The sequence below is a fragment of the Meleagris gallopavo genome, chromosome 10 (assembly GCF_905368555.1).
Source record: "Meleagris gallopavo chromosome 10, MGAL_WU_HG_1.1, whole genome shotgun sequence".
NCBI classification, from domain to species: Eukaryota; Metazoa; Chordata; class Aves; order Galliformes; family Phasianidae; genus Meleagris; species Meleagris gallopavo.
Genome location: NC_139413.1, coordinates 20,610,687 through 20,627,692, shown reverse-complemented (window position 1 = coordinate 20,627,692; position 17,006 = coordinate 20,610,687). Strand labels below are relative to the sequence as shown.

General features: G+C 48.7%; 3 protein-coding genes across 12 annotated transcripts in view; 2 read left to right on the top strand and 1 right to left on the bottom strand.

Annotated features, from left to right (window-relative positions):
• GPBP1L1 (GC-rich promoter binding protein 1 like 1) overlaps positions 1–3,243 on the top strand; it is a 32,021-nt gene extending 28,778 nt beyond the window's left edge. Inside the window, exons 10-12 of the mRNA XM_085232040.1 lie at positions 499–623; positions 1,511–1,613; positions 1,843–3,243. Of these exons, the coding sequence (XP_085088166.1) occupies positions 499–623; positions 1,511–1,613; positions 1,843–1,989 (375 nt within the window). The 3' untranslated portion in view covers positions 1,990–3,243. The remainder of the gene's footprint in view (positions 1–498; positions 624–1,510; positions 1,614–1,842) is intronic.
• Positions 3,244–3,676: 433 nt separating this feature from the next.
• CCDC17 (coiled-coil domain containing 17) lies at positions 3,677–6,371 on the top strand. Of its 9 annotated transcripts, none has more exons than XM_085232042.1 (9): positions 3,677–3,944; positions 4,407–4,625; positions 4,728–4,842; positions 4,911–5,013; positions 5,088–5,147; positions 5,219–5,496; positions 5,575–5,756; positions 5,935–6,074; positions 6,228–6,371. In XM_085232042.1, exons 1-9 carry the CDS (start codon positions 3,810–3,812, stop codon positions 6,247–6,249), a joined length of 1,254 nt encoding a protein of 417 aa, XP_085088168.1. In that variant the 5' UTR covers positions 3,677–3,809; the 3' UTR covers positions 6,250–6,371. The 9 variants fall into 9 exon arrangements, with proteins under 9 accessions (XP_085088168.1, XP_085088171.1, XP_085088170.1 ...); XM_085232045.1 differs by having other exon boundaries at positions 3,679–3,944; positions 4,440–4,625; XM_085232044.1 differs by having other exon boundaries at positions 3,803–4,288; positions 4,440–4,625.
• Positions 6,372–6,554: 183 nt separating this feature from the next.
• NASP (nuclear autoantigenic sperm protein) lies at positions 6,555–16,702 on the bottom strand. 2 transcript variants are annotated; one of them, XM_085232038.1, is made up of 15 exons: positions 16,530–16,699; positions 15,893–15,943; positions 15,648–15,758; positions 15,079–15,159; positions 14,460–14,557; positions 12,904–13,764; positions 11,060–11,142; positions 10,231–10,307; positions 10,038–10,111; positions 9,292–9,480; positions 8,895–9,061; positions 8,457–8,510; positions 8,292–8,363; positions 7,239–7,370; positions 6,555–6,721 (listed from the first exon to the last, which is right to left on the bottom strand). In XM_085232038.1, the coding sequence occupies exons 1-15, from the start codon at positions 16,583–16,585 to the stop codon at positions 6,668–6,670; spliced, it is 2,160 nt and encodes a 719-aa protein (XP_085088164.1). In that variant the 5' UTR covers positions 16,586–16,699; the 3' UTR covers positions 6,555–6,667. The 2 variants fall into 2 exon arrangements, with proteins under 2 accessions (XP_085088164.1, XP_085088165.1); XM_085232039.1 differs by lacking the exon at positions 7,239–7,370 and having other exon boundaries at positions 16,530–16,702.
• Between the last annotated feature and the right edge of the window lie 304 nt (positions 16,703–17,006).

The following is a 17,006-nucleotide window of genomic DNA, read 5'->3' as shown; positions in this document are numbered from 1 at the left end:
GTGACAGATGATGAAGGTAATCTGAGTCTTTATAAGAATTCTCTAAGGGATGGAACAATACTGTCTTTGATTTCAAACTTCATGTCAAACTACATTCACAGGAAAGTTGAATTCGGTGCTTGTAAAATGTGTAGAATAGAGGCTTAAGCCTCAGGCTTGGACCAGAATCCTAAATGTATACGTCTGTGGCTTAATGTGTATGTTAACTGCATCCTTAAGAGTGGGGTTTTCATAGTTTTCTTACACTGTGAAGGCACTGATGATGGTTTAGCAATGCCAGCACTTACTCCCCTGACATCAAAGTGCAGTGCATCAAAGTGTCAGCCATATCATGTCCTGTCACAGCTAGGTAGAAGCTGTTTTCAAGTCATTGTCAGTCCAGGCTCTGTTGAAAGCCCTGACTCAGAAGGCTTTGGTTTACTCCCTAGGGCAGAAACTTGAACTTGGAAGTGTGATATCATGTTGTTCTTTGTGCGCTTTGCTTTTATTTTTCTTCAGATGGAGAGCAACAGCACACCAGAACCAAAGGAAAACTGGGAAGAGAATTGCCATCAAAATGGCCTTTCTCTCCCCTTGCCAGAAGAGGGGGAAAACCTCTCTCATTCATTGGAAGCAGAACACAGGTAAGGAAATAACCAAGTAAGGTGTCTGGAGTAAAAGAGGGCACGTCCTCGGACTGTGCAAGAAGGAAACTATTTCAGAGTACTTTCTGGGAAGTACATAAAGCTGAACTGGAGGTGTGGGTTCCATTTCTATTTGCTGGAGTGGGTGGTGGAGTCTTCAAGTAAAACAAACAGTGATGACAGCTGAGACAAGACTTTGCCAAGGTCTGTAATTAAATTCCTGCACTTCCCTAGTGCCACATCCTTGTGCGTTAATGCTGCCTAGGATTTACCTGCCCACATGGTGAGGTAACATAAACCTAGTGCAATTCCAATTAATTCATTACTAGGTATCCTAAAGGTAATGATCTGGGTTATGAATCAGATACTTGCATACTCATATACACTGGTTTCTCTCTGTCTGCCCTTGGAATACTCTTGACTGCTTTAAATTCTGTAAAGGTAGCAGAGAGTTAAGAAAATTCTTACTTTATATCTCTGTTTGTATCTTATTTTAGTGAGTAAATGGCCTGTGAGCATCTGGTGTAAGTGGGTAGTAACTTTTAGAAGATCTTGAGCTGCGTTGCTAGTTTGTCTCACATCCTTCTTCAGTGTCCTTGGGTAGAAGTTCAGATCTGTTTGTTTTTTGTCCTTCTGCCAGACTAGTTATTTACCCATTGTACAGAAATGCTGATGATTAAATATTTGTAGAAGACATCGAGAAAGAAAAATATTGGGTAAATGCTAAACATTAAGTGGTCTGTAATGCAGAAGATTCCCTGGTGAACTCAAAGTAATTTAATACAAAACCTTGTGTTTCATGAACAGACTGTTCTCACCTTTGCCTTTGTTCCATTGCTTTAATTCCTGTGCTTTTTTTTTCCCCCCCTCCCCCCCCCATGAATCAGGTTATTGAAAGAAATGGGATGGCAGGAATATCCTGAAAACGATGAGAATTACCTTCCCCTCACAGAGGATGAGCTCAAAGAGTTCCAAATTAAATCAGAGCAGGTATGTTCATAACTCTTACCATTTATGCAGAAGTCCTCTGTAGTGCAATGCCTAGGATGTTGTAGAAGACTAAGAGCAGAAATGAGACTGCATTGCAGTTGATGACCCTACATTACCCATAGAGAGCACATGTATATACAAGTGAACATAGGACCGGTATCCACAGGTGGTTGGTGACAGTTACTCTCCGTTGTTGTGCTTATTTTAAAACTTACTTTCATTCCCACAGCGAAGAAGAAACGGATTTGGGAAGAATGGATTTCTTCAGGGCCGCAGCTCCAGCCTGTTGTTCCACTGGAGAAGCACTTTTAAGACAAAGATTGAGGACTCGGAAACAGAAACTAGTAGCAGCGAGACTTCAGATGACGATGCCTGAGAGTGGGCACAAGAAAATTAAAATAAATAAAACCAACCCAATAAACTCAGTTCATAGTTCAACATGTGTTTGGGGTTGTATAAACTAAACAGAGTTTATTCTGTCTCCAGTCTGTTCAGTTTTTTCTTCTGTTGATACTTCATGCACAAGGGAAATAATTGTATCCCAAAGAAGAGAGAAATTGGCTTCTTTAGCTTTTTCTTTTGGTTTTGCCCTAATGCTTAATAGAAGTTTGTGCAGCTAGCAAATTTTGACAGAAATCCCTTGTGGGGCAGTGCACAAGTTCAGTCTGGTAAGCAGGATACAAGTGGCTGACTGATCTTTGCAACAACAAGCTTCTAACAGTGCCGCCCGCATTACACAATGTTGTGCGGTAACAAATGTGCTAAAACAATCATTGTCAATGACAAAATGGCTATTGAAGTTCTAATTATGTTAAATTAATGCTAATAACATGAATTTTTTATTTTATTTTATTTTTTTTTTGGCGGCTCGGGGAGCTTCATCACTTAACCAGGCGTTTGTGGTTTTCTTTTTTTGGGTACAGCTGTAAAATATTTGGATATAGGAATTGTTTGTGTTCTTCTTCTTGCAGCCTTGATATTCAGGGTGGATTGTAAAATATAAATTTTTTGTGAGATTTCAAAGATTAAGATTATTTTGATAACATTATTTACAGATTTAAAAAAGTGACTATCACATTGAGTCTGTATGAGGGGGAAAAACTACTGCATCAAAAATAACTAACTTGGAATAAATATTTTGCATCAGTTTGCCAATTCTAATTGTCTTTCTTATGTAAGAAAAACTTTCCTCTAAAGGGATGTGCAACTTTGGGGTTTAAATAGCACTGGGGATAAAGAGCTGCTTCTCCCACTGTGTTTTTTCCACTTGGCAAACATTGCTGTAGTGCTGGGACTGCAGAAGCTGAACTCTTCCTTTACAAAGGGAGAGGGAGAGAACAATGGAGAGATGACAGCCCATGTTCGTTGTTTTTGGTTTTGTTTTTTTTTTTAAGAAATTAAAGAAAATAATTTGAATTATCTTCCACTCAAGCAGTTTGCTTTATTTTCCGCTTCATACAAAATAGTGGAGCTCGACCGGTCGGTGTCACTGCCTGTTCCTGGTGCAATGCTGCTGTCTGTGTTCACAACGTGGCAAGGGAATGTCTGAATCCAAAGCTGTTTTCATTGAAATCTTTTTTAAAAAATCATGAAAACATTTCTATTAGATTAAAAAGGATTTTACAAACAACTCAGGTGTGGCCTAAGCTATTTCAGTGTCCGTTCAGCTGGTAACACAACCCGTGTGTGTTTGTGGCCGGGGGTTGGGCTGGGGTCGTGCCTCAGCGGGGAAGCTGGGCGTTGCAGGGCAGCACGGCTTGGTTATGGAGCTGCTTCTCCATGCTGAGGGGTGTGCGTGTGTGTGTGTATATGTAAGTAATGAGAGCCAGGCCCACGTCGCTGGGGCTCCCGTGAGGTGTTCCCCAGGGCCGATTCGTTCTGTCAGATCGCTTCTGTCTGTGACAGCTGTCTGTGTTCACCCATCGATGGGGAAAGTCGTGAGGAAAAGCGCTACAGAAGCCAAGAAACTGGGTAAGTTTAGAAGCCCCTGACCGCACATCAGTGCTGATGGCCGCTCGCGAGCAGCGCAGGGCTGCTGTGGGTTTCTGTGTGAAAACGGGCCGTGCCTGAGGCGGGCAGCCCTCGCGGCTCATCCCATCCGCACCTGCGTCGGGGAGCGGTGAGCGCTGTGAGCGCAGGTGAAGCCAATGAGGCGTTCCCGCCCTGCGCCGAGGAGAAGGAGAGCCCCGGCCCGAAATGGCGGGCGGGCAGCGCGAGGTGGAACGCGGCCTCCGCCAGCTGCTCCGGCCCGGGGGCACTGGGGAGAGACGGGGACCGGAGGAGCGCTACGGGGGAGCTGAGAGAGGAACCCCGAGGAATTGCGCGGTGGAGGTGAGCGCCGGGAGGGCGGCCCGCAGAACGGAGCCGGGACGGGACGGGCCGTGCGGCTGGGGCGGAGCGGGATTCGGCGCCCGTAGCAACAGCGGCATCAAACACCGCCGGAGCGTCCGCGAGCGGGTCGGTGCGGACGGCCCGGAGGAGGGAGGGCCGCCGAGCCGGGCCGAGGGGCACGGGTGTTTTGCAGAAGCCCGATGGCGGCCGCCGGAGCCTTCGTCTGCCCGCGCTGCCGCATGGCCTTCGGCTCCCGGGTGCTGCTAAGGGCGCATTGCGAGCGGCTCTGCCTCGGGGGGCCTCGGGAGGAGCCGGGAAGGACGGAGGGATTGCGGGACCCCTCGGTAGTGTGGGGCCGGGGGGTGGGCGCGGGGCGGGGACGCGTCCGCGGGCGAGAACGTGGGTTGCGGCAGCGGCTCCTCCGAGAGCAGCCGTGCCGCCTGTCCGTCTGTTGTCGAGCAGTTCCCGCCCTCCCACCCCGTTTGCCTCTTCAAGGCCACGATGTCCCGGCACGAGGATCGCCCCAAGCACCGCCGTCTGCTCCTGCTCTCCGGGCTCCCTCGGTTCTCTCTGGGTCGTGAGGGCCCGGGTCGAGCCCGCGGGGCACCTCTGGGTGATATCCTCACGCCCCGCGAGCGGGCGCTGCTCCGTGCCCCTGCTGCCAGCCGACCAACGGAGCGGGTGAGACCTCCCCACCGGCCCCACTCGCCTGCAGCGTAGTGCGGGGTCGCCCCCCGTCCCGTGGGCTCAGCCCCTACTGCCGTGGCTGCCCCTGTGCCCCAGGGAGAGCCCAGCCCACCGCGGGGGGACCCACGGGCACCGGAGCTGCTGGAGGCTCATCAGCACCACGTGGCTGAAATCCGGGCCAGGACCCAACAGCTAGAGCAGCACAGAGAGCGTAGGCATTGGCACGGGATGCGGGGTGATGGTTGTGGCTCTGGAGTGACCCAGCTGTGCGTCCCACAGAGCTGTGCCAGCACCTGGCATTGCTGTGCAACAGGCGTCTGTCACCAGAAATGAGTTGGGCTGCAGAGGTGATGTCAGACAAAGCTGGACGCCAGCACCGAGGGTGAGACCTGCTGCATGCTGCCCAGAAAGGGGCCCTTTGCCCGCTGGGCCCCAGTTTGCCCATATCCTCCCCAGGGCTGCCCTCCACCTCGACGCCCTCCTGCCGCCCTCTGGGCCGCTGGCTGCTGAGGCCAGGTGAGAGCTGAGGGAGGGGCAGGAGCCCAGCAGAGCCCCAGCCACCAGGGCTCATGCCAGCGTCGTGGTAGGGCTCTGCTGCTCTCCTACCTGCGTGCTGGTGGCCGTGACGAGGCCACCCTGGAACAGCTGTTAGACCTCCAGCTGGAGGCCATGGCACTGGAGAAGAAGGCTGCACAGAAGATGAGTAAGTACCAGCCCCAGCACAGAGCCCAGGGACAGGATACCAATGCTGTTGAGGCGGCACGGGGCCTCAATGCGACGCTGATGGCTGTGGAGCTGGAGAACCAGCGGCTCGAGGATGAGCTCCTGGCATTGAAGGTCCGGAGGGAGATGCGAGCTGATGTCGGTGGGTGACTGGGAAATGGAGCATTGCCCATTTGTCTGTGAGGTGGCAGCAGAGTGTGTCTGAGCTGCTGTTCCCCAGGATCGCAGGCAGCCCGGCAGAATGCAGAGCTGGCTCAGCTGCAGGCAAAGGTGGAGCTGCTGCTGCGACGCCAGGCGGAGGGGATGGGGCCGCGCCTGCCCCCTGCCGTCCTCCCACCGCCCGTGGCCCCTCCGCTCCCTCCAGCCTCAGCTCTGGCGGTGTCTGGTCCTAGTGCCGCAGGGGTAACTCACCTTGAGAGGGGCTTCCTAGGGTGGTAAGGGTGGAACAAGAGTTGGTACTTGTTCCCTGGCTGCAGTAGAACGCATTCCCTCTCTAAGTGCCGAACTGCAAGCGTGATTTGCTCTGTGCTCCCGGTGCCCAGGGGGAACCCCCGTTAAAGCTGCCTTTTTCCTTCCCCAGGAGCCACTGAGGACAGGCAGTCCCACCACAGCCTCCAGCTACCCACTTGTGCCCTCTAGCCTCCCCAGCATCTTCTTTGGAGCCCTGCATGATCCCCCTCCTACTCAGGAGGCACCAGCTCAGCACAGAGGCCCTGAGAGGTGAGGCCGGGATGAGCTGTGCCCTGTTGCAGTGCTCAGGCAACACGAGAGCTGCTCACCCTTTGTTCTGATAAGGGACTTTTTTTTGTGACGATGGACTTCTGCGCTCAATCACATTCTTTTTCCCCCCTCCCCTACTGCTCATTCCATTAGACACTTCTCAAAGTACATTTAGGAAAAGCTTAACAGGAGGCATTCAAGGCTCAAACCAGGGAGCAGCAAAACCCATGGCAAGATTTCCTCTATCATCTTGGCACTGATGTGGTGGGTGTGTGAAATAAATGGCTTCTACCTACAGCTCTTCACCTCCTGGCCTTTTTCAGTGTACAAACTATGAAGTTCATTGTTTGCAGTCATATCCCAAAGAACAGAAATGTACTACTGCTCCAAAGTCAGATGACACAGAACCAGCACGAAGGCTGCAGCACGAGAGCAGGGAGGAAGGAGCTTGAGAGAGAAACAGGGTCAGAACAAGGAACATTTGCTTACAATCTTTATTGAAGTCATACAAAAGTTGCCAAAAAGTGAAAAAATACACTATATACAAAACCATTTTCCTTTGAAGGAGAGGAGTGTCCAAAGCTAAAGAATTATCATACTGTGCTTTCAACTGCAGCCCCTGGTTCTGCTTGTGGCCTTTTCTCTGTCTAAAAGGAAAGAGAAGTATTTGATTTTTAAAAAAATCAAACACTGCATTACAGCACCAACCCATGCAGCAAAGTTTCTTTAACTTCAAGACATAACAATGCATGCATGCATGCATGCTTTGCTCATCTCCAGAGCCCAGAACTACTCTGAAACAGTAACAATTGTAGGCTAAGTTAAGGATTTTAAAACCTTTAAGCATTCTACTACAGAAATGCTTTGGAGAAGGGCTTTGTGCTGTTGTTCAACCCAACTCAGACATGCAGAGCCCCAGCACATAGTTCTGTCCCACCCTTTGGCTGCAGGTAGCCAAAGCTGGCATCTTTCCAGCTCACTTAGTGTCAGACACCTCAGTACAACATGCAGCCTGTCAGCTTGGGAATATTCCCATCTTGTGGGAAGACCAACAGGCAATAAAGCCAGTATATCAGCAACACATGAAACCATGCACAAAACGATGCCTGAACAGAGGGGGAAGAAAAAAATACGTATGCACAAAGTCCTGACTCAACTGCCCACCTCCTCTTCCATTTTTTCTGCAACCTCATTTCCACTGGGGGCAGCGTCACCACCGCCACCATTGACAGCCGGTTCTGCTTTAGATTTCTTAGCTTCATTGTCTCCCTGGTGGGTCTCCTCCTCTGGTTTCCTCTGAAGACAAAATTGTTTAGTCTTCACTATGTACAAATTGAAGTATTTTTAGAAAGTCAGCATCTAGATGTCATTGTACATTACTTATTTAAGCTCTACTTGCCAGGTTCAAGAACTTAAGCATTAGGATTTAACCAAAGCTCTGAAGCACAAACATCTCAAAGTATAACAAGAAGGATTATGCAAGTGCCAGTAGCTACAGTGCTAAATTATCCTCATACTTTGACAGGAGAATGAGTTACTGTTGGGCTAGGTAACAGCTAAGTGAATAGCAGGCATTTACAATCACCTGTGTAAAGCAGATCAAAGCTGACAGACTTGAACTCAAAGCAGCTGGTGTAACACAAGGCAGGCTGTGTCATAACAGTACGTAATATAAAAACTAAAATCCCATACAGGATAATTAGCAGTATGAACAATTCTGGAAAGTATCTATACTCTTACAGGAACCTTGTATTCAATATATCCTGTTTTCTGAGTAAGAGATAGCTTAGCATGGCTACATACTAGGACTACCTTTGCTGTTTTTCAAGTTCAATTCTCCATTTCCACTTGGAAAGAAGGGAACCCAACTCAGCCTGGTTGTAATTTTTGAATATCTACAGGCTGCCCTGCTCCTCCTGCAGTTCCCACAGAGCAGGGCATTTGCTCAGAGGACATCTCCAGAAGGCAAACCAGCCCTGCAATTACATCACTGTGGTCAGGCATGGTGCTGAACCATCACAACACATCTGGAGCTGGATGGTTCCCAGACTGATTACCTCCCAGTGGAAAGGAGTTTTACACACTATTTTTGTTACTACTTTTAAGTGTTCTTCCAGGCTTCATAGTAAAAGCTCTAAGCCAAGAAATCCAACAGCAGAGGGCAAAACGACGATACTGTGACAAGCTGTTTGTTCTATTAGTCATTGCTGGACTCACCTTTTTCCTGACCAGGTGAGAGATGTCTGTAACACACTGAGATGCTCCATCAGCAGCTTTTCTTACTGGAATCTATTAAGGAACAGACACTGACACGTCAATAACAGCAAGCCATAATCCTTAAAGCAGACAAGATTTCTCAGCAACTTTCTCTGCCCAACTTACTGTAGAAACAGAGCTGCTGCCTTCACTTTGTGCGAAACCAGATGTAGTTCCAACCTAGAAAAGCAGAAGAAATAGTTAACAAGCACATTGTTACCTATTCACAAAAGGCCAGTACACAGTTTAGGAAGTGGCAGAAAATCCAACTGTCTTACTGCATTCTACTTCTACGCTTACATATAGCAGACAGAAAAGCTCACATAGCGATGTAACACTCAAGTTTCACATTTGACTTAGACTTACTGCTTAGAAGCCTAACAAATTCAAGTTTAGGTTGGAACAATTAATTTCAATATATTTGCTATTAATCCTATCTCTAGATTTTAACTGCATTAGTTAACTTCTTGCTCTATGTGAAGTCTCAGCTTCTCCCATTACTGGCTTACTTCAAGCCTCGCTAGAAGAATGTTTGGTTCAAAGAAAAGTACAGGATGCACTAACCAGAGTTGCTTTCAATGCCAGCTCAGCTACCCTTGCACTCTTTTGAGACTCCTTTGAATCCTCTATCTTTTCTTTGATTTCAGGGAGAAGTCCCTTCAGTTCTTCAATCTCCTTCTCATCTTCGGGGGAACCACTTTCTGCCTTCTTTATTCGTTCAGTAAGCATTGCTAAAACGACAAAGTTACCATGGCAAAAAAAGCCTCAAGGCAAAGTAGCTGTCTCACTACAAATACCACAGAGGCAAGTGCCCACCAACAGATGCTGTTTTGACAGTTGTGATGTTAGTATAGCCAGTTAGCAAACATTTGCATCACTAACTGGTTTTAGGGCAATTTAAAGTTCGTGTTGATCCACAAAAGCTCTGTAGTTAGCTAGGCAATTTTATAGAACTGCTTACCCATTCTCTTGTCAATGACTTCTACGGATTTACCAAACTGCTGAACTGCCTCATCGAACTGGCTGTTGTAGTGGTATGCCAGTGCCAGCTGGTAGTGGCTTTCAGCCAGCAAGCGGTCATGAGCTTCCAGGTATTTCTGCTGCAGGGCCAGACAGGCCTGAAACTCCTCTATAGCTTGCACGTAGTTCTCTATAGAAGCAAGTCATAAAGTCTTTACACAGAACATATTTTACATATTTCATTCCACCTTATGTAGTTTGAAAACAGAACTATTATTGAATACAGGTTGAGCTCAGTAACAGGATGCTTTCCTGTCATCAAATGACAGCGCTCACAGTCCAACACTGCTTAGGGCCCACTTCCCCGGCTTCCCACTTCTCAAGAGGGCTTTGTGTATTTACAACACTGTAACCTAAGGAGGCTTTCCCAGTTTCTGAAGCTAACCAAATCTCTATGAAACAACGCTGTGTTCTGCTTTAACCTGATAGTGCACCAGCTCTAACACAAAGCTTTCTTTTGCTGCTCCAGGGAAGCACGGTACAGCCTCTTTAAGAAACTTCCTTGAGTCCCCCATTAAGAAGTTTATCCTATGGCTCTACTGTTATAATTAGAGGAAGTTTAGCTGTTTTCATTTTTAACCACTGCCCGACCTCAGCCTTAAGTCACCTCTACTCATTTTTGAGCATGAAATGAAACATGACAAGATTTAACTTAGCACTTCAAACACAACAATTAGCACTACTTACCAGATTCAATGCTGACTTCTCCTAGCTTTAGATGAGCTTGAGCTGCATGAAGCTGAGCTTCTTTTGTTTCCTGCCTAAATCAAGGGAAAAAAGCTGTTTTCAAGTCTTCAGAATATGTAGCATTATGCTACACCACCTCCCAACTGAGGGAGTTTCTTCTAGCAAACGTTCAAATTACAGCCTCATATTTTACCTCTTATAGATGACTTTGGCCAACTCCAGCATGTCCCAGGCTAGCTCAAGATTTCCAATTTCTTCCTCCTCACTTTCCTGTAAAGACCAGAAATGCATAAAATATTAAGCCATTTGGATACATATCACATTAAACAACTTTATGCTTTTAAGAGGTGTTCCCAAAGAATGCATTTTAACCAAGAGATGAATGCTTTGCTGATAAAAGGAAAAACATCTGTAAGAGTTCATTATATCAACTCACACTTTGCATGTTTGTATGAAGGTGTTTAAGTGGAACTTAAGTTTACACCGTCAGTTGATATGGCCTCTTCTCTCTCCTCCTGCCCCCAGAAATAACAGGATACTAAGCAGCAATATTCTCCCATCAGTGAGTTTTCCAGTGTGAACTGCTACGTCCATGTAATTCCTCAGATTTAAGCAGTGCTACACTTGCCACTGGATTCCCAGTCTTTATCACCACTTACTGGACTGAGTGCACTCAAACTAAGTAACCAGACAGCAAAAACTGACAAACAACTGTTACAATTAACTTCAGAGAGAAACCAAGGCCAGCCTCCCCTCCACCAGGCTGCCTCAACGACCTACAGAGCACAAGCATTTGTTTCAGTGCAGCTGAATAAGCACCAGTTTACAGACAAAAATCAAACGACCCTACAAGGCACTGATGCCCCCCTGTTCGGTAACATTGGTTTCACCACACAGAACTCATTTCCTGTACAGGACTAAACAAAATACAAGTGAGCTTTCATAAACTTAAAAGATATTCACATGACATTTAGACAGACACTGCATTCAGGAGCACCAGCATCAGAGCTCAGCAACCTCACCTTGTCTTCCACTGCCAATTCGTTCTCCTTGTCATCTTCAGCTTTATCATTTTCTTTATCTTCCTCTTCAGATTCTTCTGTTTCTGGGAGGAAAGCAGATGAATGAGAACACTTCTTGTTACTGTGCTGCTTCACATGGAGCCAGGCAGAATATTTTATCCGGCCCTTATCCTTCCAGTGAGAGGTTAGAAGTGTGATTAAGAAGAGCACAGGTAGAATTATTTTCAGCAGCAGCCATCTTGCTGAAAACGTTGGGTGCTGTGAACTAAGGTAGTTCCAGGCAACCTCAGTTTACGTTTTAAAATTTAACTTCATAATGCCAGCATGGAAACGTACCTAAAATTGTTCTCACTAACACGTGGTGAATTCCCACTGAAGCCATGGAATGCTGGTCAGTTGCTGGGACTCCACGCTACAGATAACAAGCGTTTTCAGCAAGGTAACTGTCAAGCTGTGTACAGATAGGTCTTTCTGAATTCAAGTTCCTCACTTCAGATATTTACAATGTTATTAATGAACCTGCTGTCATACAGTGCTACTTGACTTGTGATATTGTGGAAGTTTTGCATCATCTGCTCTACCAGTAGGTCTTTGAGGTATGCAGCTAAGGAATCTAATTACTTTAAGAACACCTAATTTGTGTGACTTTAGCTTCAAGTCAACCAATTCACTGTGACCAGTGATTAGTTCTAGAATAACAGGAGCTTGTTACGGTGATTAGAGAACCTGGGAGCTGCTCAGTCCCTGCCAAGGAGTACACACCAGCCAGAGAGGGCCAAAATAATTAAGTACATGCACAGCCTGATCAAATGTAAAACAGAACAGATGCTGGCAATACACCAGACTAGGATGTTCAAGGATGTCCTCATACCAACAAGAGATTGAGCAAAAGGAAGCAGCATGTACATAAACAGTCCTTCATAGGATAAGGAAGAGTGGGTAACTGTTCTTAGTTTACATTCAGTCACACTGTGGTCAGACAGACACCCTCCAAGGCAGCTGCTTCAATACTGTGCTCACTGCACTGGGCAGCACAAGTCCACTATCCAGAGCTATTTGAGCTGCAGACTTGCCTCTCTTCAACAAGGCTCTTCCTGTGCAGCTGAGCTAATAAGTCAAGTTTCAATCAGCAGCCTATTGATTAACAGAAATCCATGGCCTACTAAGGCCACGCAGATACTACTACAGCAAAGCATACAGGTTTTACCAGGCTACTTTAAGCTTGTAAGCAGCCATAATGAAGCGGGGAAGCAGAATGGCAGAAAAAGCCAGATAGCTGCAAAACTGCACTAGATGGAAGCAATGAATCTGCAGGTTCCAGGGCAAATCAGATTGAGGTTCATCAGCCAAATTCTCACTTTTGATTACTGCTAGGAAGACTCAAATAGAAAGTTCCTCCCTGCCCTCTGGAAAGCAAACTTATCACTTCATTATATATTCAGCAGTTCTTATTTTTCTGCTCCACTGTTTTAAAGCATGGTTATAACCAGAGGCGACTCATGATTTGAGTTATTCGAAGGTTAGTGCATTAAACCCAGACGCATGCAAGTGAACATCCATTCAGTATTCTCCACCAGCCTAGCCTTTACTTACACATTTCACAGCGCTGTAAGTTTGCTTTAAAGATTTGCTTTGCAGTTAGCTAAGCGTTAGTCTAAAGAAACTGAGATGATTCTCCATTTCTTGAAACTTTACTGAAACTAGTTACTCAGATATAAAATCCTTCTAAATCCCTTTTTTCCTCATTTTAAGGCAAACAGAAAATTCTGAATGGAACATTTTACCCACTGTTAGCCAAATCCAGCAAGTCATCCACCCACAAGTACTTTTCTTCTCACTGTTACCTTCTCCCTCTTCCATCTGGTCATCTCTCTCTTCTTTTTCTACCTTAGCACCTTCATTCTCTTCCATCAGGTCATCTTTCTTTTCCTCTTTCTTTACCTTAGCAGCCACTTCAGTCTTTTCTCCTGTATCATTAGCTGGATCTTCACCCACTGCAGACACAGGCTCTTTTGAAGAATCCATCTCTTTAGATTCATCTGGTTTCTGGTCTGGAGCAGTCTCCACTGACTCCTTCTCCTCCACCTTCTTTTCAGCTGCTTCTGCTTGTTCTTCTGCAGCTTCTTTCTGCTCTGCCATGACCGCTGCCTGCCCTTCTGCTGTCCCTTCTTGTGACATTGCCTTATCTTCTGCCACTTCTGCCTGCCCTTCTATAGACTCTCCCTTTTCCACAGCTGTCTCAGTTTCTGTTGCTTCTGCTGTCTGCTCTCCTGCCCCTCCCTTCTTTTCTGCAGATTCTTCTGCAGCTTCATCCTCTTCCACAGCTGCCTTCACCTCCTCATCCAACACTTCTTTCATGCTGTTCTTCCCCTCAGTTGCCTCTGCTTCTTCATGTGTGTTCTGCTCTTTTTCCACTGCCTTCTCTTCCACAGCTGCTTCTTCTGTGTTCTTTTCCACAGCTGTCTGCTTGTCACGCTCTTCTGAATTTACTTTCTCCACAGAAGTCCCTGTCTTCTCTTCAGACCCTTCAAGCTTTACCTCTGTATCTGTAACTGTGTCTTCTTTTAGCTTTTCTTCTGTAACATCTTCCATTTCAACATCCTCTCCTTTGATTTCCTTCTCAGTTAGCACTGAAGACTTCTTCACCTCTTCTTTCTCCCCCATGGCATTATATACCTGTTCTCTTAACTCCTCCCTTGCTTCTTCTACATGATTGAGGAAGCATAAACATTTCTTCGAGTTTAGTGATAAAGACATTAACGGGCACTGATAACACCACCCTCCGACCCTCCAGTGTGTTGGTTTGTCATCAGGTTAGATGGCATTCCATTCCTAAAAGCTCTTTTTTCAGAACACAAGGAATTAGGATGGGATGCAACCAACGTAACTCAAACTAAGCAAACCCCTTCCCCAGACTGCATTATTGCAAGCAGCTGCTCAAGCAGTGTGCAGTTTGCACTAGCGATTTTAGTCGCAGCTAAGCAAGAGATGCCAGTGTTTTAATAGTCTGGATTACAGGAATTCCTGCATTATCTCCAGCTGCCCAGTACAAAGCAAGTATCATTCTTGGACATTTTCAATACTGATCTGTCCTGCTACACACACTGTACTGCTACAAGGTTACAAAGCAGTTCAAGTTGACCCAGAAGCTTAAGAAAGCAAGCTTGAACGCAGCATTTCAGAACACAGACATCTGGTGACCCCTGACACATGCTTAAGCAATAAGTTCATTGCAGGAGTTTTGTTCATCTTTAAGGAGGATAAGAAAAACAAAAAAGTCTATTTTGGCTGCAGAAGTTTCAACAGAATGATTCTGACTACCCAGCACACCGATGTACTTAGACCAGTTAGACAAAAACATAGCTTGTACCTCCGTGACACAGCTGACAGCTTTACATACCATCAACAGCCGGCAATGCAGAATCATCTTCAGCTTTTTCTCCTTCCTCTTCAACCTGCACCCCTTCTAAGGCATTTCCCAATACACCATTTTCCATTCTAAAAGAAGAAAGAGATCATAATCACTTGGTTCTCGTAACTGCATCACTTGATCTGTGGAAGCTGCACCACCACAGCATGTTCCACCCAGCATAACCCTGCCCACCAAGGGACAAAGCCCCACCGCCCCAGCCAGGCTCTGGGTGCTTGAGTGTTACGTGCTTCCCTGACACAACAGGTGCTTATTAGATGAAGCTGTTTACTAATGTTGCAGATGTCCATACTTCTCTGGAGAAAAACCATCATTGTCTTTTGTTTCATAGAAGAGCACTGCTACTAAGAAACACTGCTTATATAGCAGAGAACAAACCACAGTATGTTATCAGATATCAAAGCAGCATAGCTGTTTTCTGCCAGAAGCATTATTCCTAACACCATTTTTTCATTCTCAGTTACCAAGCTTTAAACCAGTCCCTTCAGGAAGAAGCATACAGTCACTGCTCAGCTACAAACCAACCCCCTGAAGGAAGCACACCATGCATTCAAGGACAGTCACTGTAAACAAACAACCATTAGCATACCTTGCCAACTCCAGGAGAGATTTTCCATAATAAAAAAAAGCTTCTGCACATTCATCCGCTGTCTCACCGTACTTTTTACCCCTACAAAAGTAACAAAGCATTATTTGCCTGTGCTTCATTTGGAGGATTTGATACCTGAGCTTTACAGACAAAAGCTTCTGGACAGCAGCAGTTTCATGGTTCACTCAGCACTGTGAAGGAAGGATGAAAGCCTGCCTCGCTTACACAGAGCTGGCTCTCAGAAGCATCCAGCAGAGCAAGTTAATGAAGAATCCAAGAAGCATCACCCTCAGACTGACCGAGCCTAGCAAGGATCAAGCAAGTGACACGACTCCATTGCTCCCACATGAACAGATCACATCAGCGCCTCACCAGGAGAAAGAAAACATCAAATCCTTTTTCTTCCCTCGAGGACTGCAGCACGACAAGACGGCACACCCACCATGACGCTGTCCCGCACCTGAGTTAACTCCACAGGTCTGCGCTCTCCTCGCACCGTAACTACAGCACCGTAACCAGCTCAGCCTTCCCCACGCACGGCAGCGCAGGTACAAACACAGGCTACTCACAGCAAGCTGGCAGCTTCCTGGAAGGCGTTCACAGCAGCCGGGATGTTCCCCATCACCAGGTGCTTCTGTCCCAGCCCCAGCAGCTTCTTGGATTCCGCGTCCACGTCCACGCTGCAAAAAGGAGCCCGACGCGGGGCCCCGTGAGCTTCTACGGGCACGAGAGGCGCCGGGCGGGCTGCCGGCGCTCGGCCGGTTCCGCGGGAGCCGCACGGCGCAGCCCGGCGCAGCCCGGCGCGGGGCCTCACCTGTCCGTTCTGTCCGCGGACGTGGAGGGGGCGGCCAGGTCCTCTTCCATCCTGCGCGGGCGGAGCGAGCCGTGAGCGGGACGGGACGCGCGAGGGCCGGCCTCGGAGCGGCGCCGACGGCCGCGGCAGGGCCGGAAGAGGGCCGGGTGCTGACGGACGGCCCCGGCCCGGCCGCCCCTCGCAGACAATGGGCGCTTCCCGCCTTCCCGTCGCCCCGCCCCCACCGTTGGCGCCAAACCCCACGGTGGCTCCTGACGGGCTGAGGGCCCCGCGCCACGTGACCGCGCCCTCCCACCGCCCTCCCCTCCGGCCCACCCCGCCCGGGCAGGTCGGGCGGCGTCGGCTGCCCCCAAAAAAGATGGCAGCGGCCGCGCAGGGATCACGTGGTGGCTCCGCGCGAGCCGAGCGGGCCCGGTTGGCCCCGGCGAAGCGGGGCGGCAGAACCGCCGCGCGGAGGAGGGCGACGGGAAGAGAGCGGCCGGCCCGCCCGGCACCCCCGGCTCCACGGCCCTCCCCGCCGCGGAGGAGCCCTCCCGCCGCCCGCTGCCGCCTCCGCGGTCACCCTTACGGAGTCGAAGCGGCCCCTTTCCCCTCGCCGCCCGCCTCGACGCGCCTCGGCCTCCCCGCGCGGCCCTACCTATCCGGAGCGACCGACGCGGGCTCAACGCAGCGTGCGGCGGCCGAAGATTCCATGGAAGCTACGGGAGAGAGGGGCGGCGGCGGCAGAGTGCAGCCCCCTACCCCTCCGGCTGCCTATATACCCCCCAGGACACGCCCCGGCCCGCCTGGCGGCGCGCGCACGCCGTAGGGAGACTACCGCTCCCAGCATGCCGCGGCCCGCACTCTGCGGGGCTCTCAGAGCGCCGCCGCGCGAGGGCTGCTGGGAACCGTAGTCCCAGGAGGGAGTCGCCGCCGCGAGGCCGCGCGGCGCGCTGGGAAGTGTAGTGCGGGTGAGGCGGAGCGCAGGGAAATGAAGTTCCGGCGGGAAATGCCGCTCCGCCGCACTGCCTGCTGGGAACTGCAGTTCGGCAGCACGGCCGTGAGGCGAGGCAGTGTGCGGCTATGGCCATCTCCGAGGGTCCTTTATGAAAAGCCCTGAGAAACCCCGCGGCCG